A 7,056-nucleotide genomic window follows, 5' to 3' on the forward strand; every position below is an offset into this window, starting at 1 on the left:
AAGGATGGATTCGGATTTGGATGAAGAGAGGTGAAGAGAAGTGTTAGTAATTAATTAATTAAATAGAAGAAGAGAAGAGAGGGAGAAAATTTTCGAAAATAAATTTTGAAAAAGAGTTAGTGATTTTCGAAAATTAGAGATAAAATATAATTAAAATTAAAATTTAAAACAAAAAAGAATTTTTGAAAAAGAGAGGGAGAATTTTCGAAAATTAGAGAGGGAAAAGTAGTTAGGTGGTTTTGAAAAAGATAAGAAACAAACAAAAAGTTAGTTAGTTGATTGAAAAAGATTTGAAATCAAATTTTGAAAAAGATAAGAAGATAAGAAAAAGATAAGATATTTTGAAATCAAATTTTGAAAAAGATAAAATTTTTGAAAAAGATAAGATAAAAGATAAAAAGATTTAATTTTAAAAATTTGAAATTATTTACTTCACTAACAAGAAACCACAAGATAAGATTCTAGAACTTAAAGATTGAACCTTTCTTAACAAGAAAGTAACAAACTTCAAATTTTTGAACCAATCATATTAATTATTAGTGAATTTTCGAAAATATCAAATAAAGATAAGAAAAAGATTTTGAAAATATTTTGAAAAAGATTTTTGAAATTTTCGAAAAAAAATGAAAAAGATATGATTTTTGAAAAAGATTTTAAAAAGATAAGATTTTTAAAATTTGAAATTTTGACTTGACTTGTAAGAAACAACTAATTTTGAAAATTTTTGACCAAGTCAACCCAAAATTTCGAAATTTTGGAGGGAAATAAGGAAAAGATATTTTTGATTTTTGAATTTTTTAAAGAAAAACACAAAAATGACCCAAAACATGAAAATTTTGGATCAAGACACAAGATGCATGCAAGAATGCTATGAATGTCAAGATGAACACCAAGAACACTTTGAAGATCATGATGAACATCAAGAACATAATTTTGAAAAATTTTTGATGCAAAGAAAACATGCAAGACACCAAACTTAGAAATTTTTAATGCATGGAAAATATGAATGCAAAAATGCACATGAAAAACAACAAAAGACACAAAACAAGAAATCATCAAGATCAAACAAGAAGACTTATCAAGAACAACTTGAAGATCATGAAGAACACTATGAATGCATGGGATTTTCGAAAAAATGCAAGAAAAACTTTAAAAGCATGCAATTGATACCAAACTTAAAAATTAACACAAGACTCAAACAAGAAACACAAAATATTTTTGATTTTTATGATTTTATGATTTTTTTGTATTTTTATTAATTTTTTTTTTCGAAAATACTTTTTGGAAAAACGAAAAATAAAAGAAAAATTTTTGAAAAAGATTTTTGAAAAGAAAATTACCTAATCTGAGCAACAAGATGAACCGTCAGTTGTCCATACTCGAACAATCCCCGGCAACGGCGCCAAAAACTTGGTGGACGAAATTGTGTTTCCTATTTTCTTGTAATTGGATTTTAGAAATTGGCACGAGTGGACACAACTCCGTTCAACTAACCAGCAAGTGTACTGGGTCGTCCAAGTAATAAACCTTACGTGAGTAAGGGTCGAATCCACAGAGATTGTTGGTATGAAGCAAGCTATGGTCACCTTGCAAATCTCAGTTAGGCAGATTAAAAATGGTTTATGGGTTTTCGAATAATTAATAATAAAAAGAAGAAATAATAAAAGGGATAGAACACTTATGCAGATTCATTGGTGGGAATTTCAGATAAGCGGATAGAGATGCTGTAGAGCTCTTGGACGCCTGCTCTCCTACTCCTTCTACTCAGTCCTTCTTACTCCTTTCCATGGCAAGCTTTGTATAGGGGTTCACCATCAACTGTGGCTACTTTCATTCCTCACGGGGAAATATCCTGTGCGGCTGTCACTCGCACAGCTAACCAGTCTGGAGGCATCACCCATGGCTGATGGCTACATCCCATCCTCGCAGTGAAAACTATGCTAACGCACTCTGTCACAGTACGGCTAATCACCGGTTGGTTCCCGCTCCTACTGGAATAGAATCCCTCTTTTGCGTTTGTCACTAACGCCCAGCAGGTTAAAGTTTGAAGCACGTCACGGTCATTCATTACCGGAATCCTACTCGGAACACCACAGACAAGGTTGGACTTTTCGGATTCCCAGGATCCTACTCGGAATACCACAGACAAGGTGAGACTTTCCGGACCCTCATAAATGCCGCCATCTATCTAGCTTATACCACGAAGATTCTGTTGGGGAATCCAAGAGATATACATTCAAGCTCTGTTGCATGTAGAACGGAAGTGGTTGTCAATCACGCGCGTTCATAAGTGAGAATGATAATGAGGATAATCTGACTCATAACATTCATCATGTTCTTGGGTACGAATGAATATCTTGGAATAAGAATAAAAGAGATTTGAATAAAAGAAGATAGAATTTCATTAATACTTGAGGTGCAGCAGAGCTCCACACCCTTAATCTATGGTGTGCAGAAACTCCACCGTTGAAAACACATAAGCAAAAGGTTCAGGCATGGCCGAATGGCCAGCCCTCTCCATGATCAAGTGACCGAATGAAAAAGACTAAAAATGGTCAAAAGATGCCTAATACAATAGATAAATGTTCTATTTATACTAGACTAGCTCCTAGGGTTTACATGAGTAAGTAATTGATGCATAAATTCACTTCCGGGGCCCACTTGGTGTATGCTTGGGCTGAGCTTGATTAATCCACGAACTGAGGCATTTCCTGGAGTTGAACTCCGAGTTATGACGTGTTTTGGGCGTTCAACTCCGGATCATGACGTTTTTCTGGCGTTTAACTCCAGACAGCAGCTTGTACTTGGCGTTCAACGCCAAGTTACGTCGTCATTCTTAGAATAAAGTATGGACTATTATATATTGCTGGAAAGCCCTGGATGTCTACTTTCCAACGCCGTTGAGATCGCGCCAATTGGAGTTCTGTAGCTCCAGAAAATCCATTTCGAGTGCAGGGAGGTCAGATTCCAACAGCATCAGCAGTCCTTTTGTCAGCCTTCTTCAGAGTTTTGCTCAAGTCCCTCAATTTCAGTCAGAATTTACCTGAAATCATAGAAAAACACACAAACTCATAGTAAAGTCCAGAAATGTGAATTTAACATAAAAACTAATGAAAACATCCCTAAAAGTAGCTTAAACTTACTAAAAACTATATAAAAACAATGCCAAAAAGCGTATAAATTATCCGCTCATCAGTCGGAATGGGATTATACTTTCTTTAAGGGGTGGAAAGGGGTTTCGTGCAATTGTCAAGGGTCGAAATAAGGTTTTACTCTATATATTTTTGTATGTTATTCTGTATAGAGCACGAATATATATACTAGTATAATATAAAAAAATTAATTAAAATATAAAAATATAATATATTATTATAAATTTTACTTTAAAATATATTTTAATTATAAAATATGACATCAAACCGGGTTAGGTTTATTCAAATTTAACCTGAATTCAATTCGAAAACTATATTAGATAAAAATGATAAATCTAAACTCGATAGAACATCTTTCATATTCTGATCAGATTTCAGACTCCGTTAAGATTTAAACACCTGTGAATAAGTCTTTATATGTAGAATTTATATAGACAGAAAAATATTAGTATTTTTAATTTCATAAATAAGGAAAGATAAATTTGTCTAATACAAAATGAAATTATCCTTGTATATCAAATTTTAATGGACTATTTTGTCTCTAATACAGTTCCACCCTGATTATTTTAATGTCAAGTTCTACATTTACCTACAACTTTAGACCATGATCCCTTTGGCATTGTTGAACGAGGAACTATCATATGTCAGGTCAACTTGTTCACACTAATAGGATATACTCTTTTATAGATGAGATATTTACTATTTGGCAGTAAAAACAGTTGGCAATGCATGTTATTGTACTGTAAGCTTTGAGAAAAGAATGAACAAATTAACAATGGTGCAAATTCTAGTGTTGGTTTCAATTTAGTGTGAGTGGGTTCAGTGTGATTGTAGCCCCCACCTCACGTTTTTAAATTAGTTTTTCTTACTTCTTAGGGTGTGATGAAGTTTGGACAGGAATGATGAAATCATTCACTTTAGACCAAAAATATATTCCTTCTACAGTTCTACTTATTTTATTTCAATTTTTTTAATAACGTTTCTGCTATCTTTGGTTTTACTCAAACTCAGATACTACATCTACATTACATGGAAAGCATAAAAAAAAGGTGTTGTATGAAAGAAAATGCAGTGTTAGTAATAAAGATGTCAAGTGTTTGTGCTATTTTTTCCACTCCTTAAATGTGCCTCTTTTGGACTTTCTCACCCAACTTTCTGTCATTTTCATCAGTACTTAAATTTCTTCTCTTGTGAACTTGTCTTTGCAATTTTCCCTTTTACAAAAGCTCTTTCATGATTCACATATGCTCAGACTTTGGTACGGAGTAAGAATGCATAGAGATACAAAAAGATAATGTAACTCTCTTTTATTTAAATATATTTACCTAATAACATTCACAACACAAGTGATGCTCTTTTTATTTTTACAGCGTCTCTGTTATGTTAAGATTTTTGGTTTCCCACGCTATTTTCCATCTCGGCAAGCCGAGAACTAGTCCGCCGCAGTACAGAGCTTCAATTAAGAATTTGCCACGGCCAATGAATTACTACATGCACAAGATAGAATTCGAACTTCCGACACTTGCAGACTAGTGAGCTAAGCACTAGACCAACCCATCTTGGTTCTGTTATGTAAAATTTAATTCTGTACCATAGTAATCACCCCTATAAAAATGATTTGTTTCTCACTCAAAAGCACACAGACACTCCCTCATTACTTAGTTCCCAAACTTCTCCAACAGCTCTACATCTAGGTAACACTTTCACCTAAAACTCTTGCAACTCCACATTCAAAGATACAGTTTCTCATTACTACTATCTTCTCTATTTCCTGTAACATATTATCATCATCATGCAAACAAGAATAAGGGCCACAAAGGGAGAAATGGATGAGAAAACAAACCAGTCCTGCAAAAATTCTAGCCAGAGAGCTTCCCGAAACCGGCATGTAAGGAGCTGCATGTGCAGGATTCCTTGGCAGTCTGAATTCTCCCCTGCTGAGCTTGTCAAGGACATTGCAGAAAGAGTAACGAAATCTTTGCGCTTGGTTCCTATCAAGAAATCCTTACATCGCGGTTCGTCTTCCTTAGGAAGATCGAAATCAGAAAGATCCTCTGTTGATTCTTATAGAACAGCTGCTGTTGAGGACTGCATTGAATTCATCCACTCTTCATTTTCTAGATCCAATTCTTCGACTGCCACGTCTCGCCAAGATTCTATACATGCTCCTTGAGACACTTGATCACAGACCAATAAAGTGAAGGTGTGCTTGCTACTGTATTTTAGCATATATCTTCATGATTTGATTTCTTCCCATAGATAAAAAAGAATGGGAACTTCATCTACTATGTGATCGTTTATCTTTCTGTACAAACAGAAACACTGTATATTCTTTTGAAGGATTTATAAACATGCTTAACACATGATTGAATATCAAGTGTAAAACTCTTTTCACTAACCAACAGTGCATAAAAGTCATTAATTGATAATCTGTTGGAAAGCCATTTATTAATTACTCCTAGATGCTGGGCCGAAGCCTTAAACTATAACTTGATTTTGTTGAGAGTGAAACTAATATGCAATGATTCTTTGGGATCTATATCAAATACCTTTGTTATATAGACATAGTTCTTTAGTCTTTGGATCTATTGGAATTTATATTGAATATCAAAGTTATGGACTATTTTGCAAATCTGAATGGTTTTATTGTGACTATTTTTTCAACAGAAAATAGTACTAATGTTACTGAAAGCAGAGGGATCTTTCATTTCAAGTACAACATTACTTTCCAGATTGAAACTCCGCCCCATAGATGAAGACATTGTATCTAGTTTAGTTCTTAATAATTTTGGGCTGGTTCAATTCAGTAGCATCTATTATTTCATGGAATTATTCCATAAATAAATTGGAGTTCAGTAAAGTAAGGCCAAAACAAACACAAATTTAACAATTTATAATGGTAAAAAATATAAGATTGAAGTATAAATGGATCGACATGAATATATATAGATAGATACAAATTGCAAATTGCAATGCATGAACTTGGAATTCTTAGGTACTAAAATTTCTTGCTTTCTTATTCATTCTTGGCAAAGAGACCACCAAAGCCACCCTTCTTCTTGGGTGGCGGCACGGCGACGGAGTTCTTGCGGCCGCTGGTGGTGCCGCCTCCTGTCTTTCCCTCCACCTTGTTGAGGATAGGATCAGTTTCTAGAAGCTGGTCCTCCTTCTGCAATCCTCCAAGGATCCAATCAAGAAGACCTTTCTCTTCTTTGCTGCCACCAGCACCCTTTGCTGCTGTTGCTGCATAGACTCTTACTGTTGTTGCTGGTGCAAATGACATGATCATTGAAGCCATTTTTAATTAGCAATGAAAGAAAAACTAGAATGAACAGAGTGCCTTATAATGTTTTGGTTTGGATTTTGATTAGTGTGTGGAGGGCCAAGTGCCAATGATAATATATATCACTTCTTGTGGTTCCTTCTCTCAAGTGAATGTGAGCCTTTGGATTGGTTTTTGAAGATTCTTGTATTTACAAGCTTTGGGTTCTCGCATAATTCTCTAACCTAGCGTGCTAAGAACTAATACATGGTAGATCTAAATTTTATTTAAGGACTTGTTATTGTTATTACTAATGAATTACTATATACACAAAGAGTATTTAGAATTCTCGAATCTTAACACTTATTTAAACAAATTAGTGAATTAACCACTAAATCAATCTAATTTAATTTCGCATTTACAAGTTTATTATATTTTTATTTATATACTCACAATAAAAATAGATTTCGCTAAATACATTCATTTATTTATGGTTTAATCCATTTTATATGACTTCATCTAATTTGTATAATTATATTATAGTTAACCATTAAAATAGATTTTGAAGAATAATAGCATTATAAAAAATGATCCAAAAAGAAATTGAAAATACACAAAGCAGTTTATCTAAATTGTTAAATT

At 33.5% G+C, this 7,056-nt stretch overlaps 1 protein-coding gene across 1 annotated transcript; it reads right to left on the bottom strand.

The window, feature by feature from the left end:
• Window positions 1–6,026: 6,026 nt before the first annotated feature.
• LOC112702874 (uncharacterized) lies at window positions 6,027–6,646 on the bottom strand. The gene has a single exon (XM_025754091.3). The coding sequence runs from the start codon at window positions 6,448–6,450 to the stop codon at window positions 6,169–6,171; it is 282 nt and encodes a 93-aa protein (XP_025609876.1). The 5' UTR covers window positions 6,451–6,646; the 3' UTR covers window positions 6,027–6,168.
• Between the last annotated feature and the right edge of the window lie 410 nt (window positions 6,647–7,056).

Source organism: Arachis hypogaea, chromosome 7 (assembly GCF_003086295.3).
Source record: "Arachis hypogaea cultivar Tifrunner chromosome 7, arahy.Tifrunner.gnm2.J5K5, whole genome shotgun sequence".
NCBI lineage: Eukaryota > Viridiplantae > Streptophyta > Magnoliopsida > Fabales > Fabaceae > Arachis > Arachis hypogaea.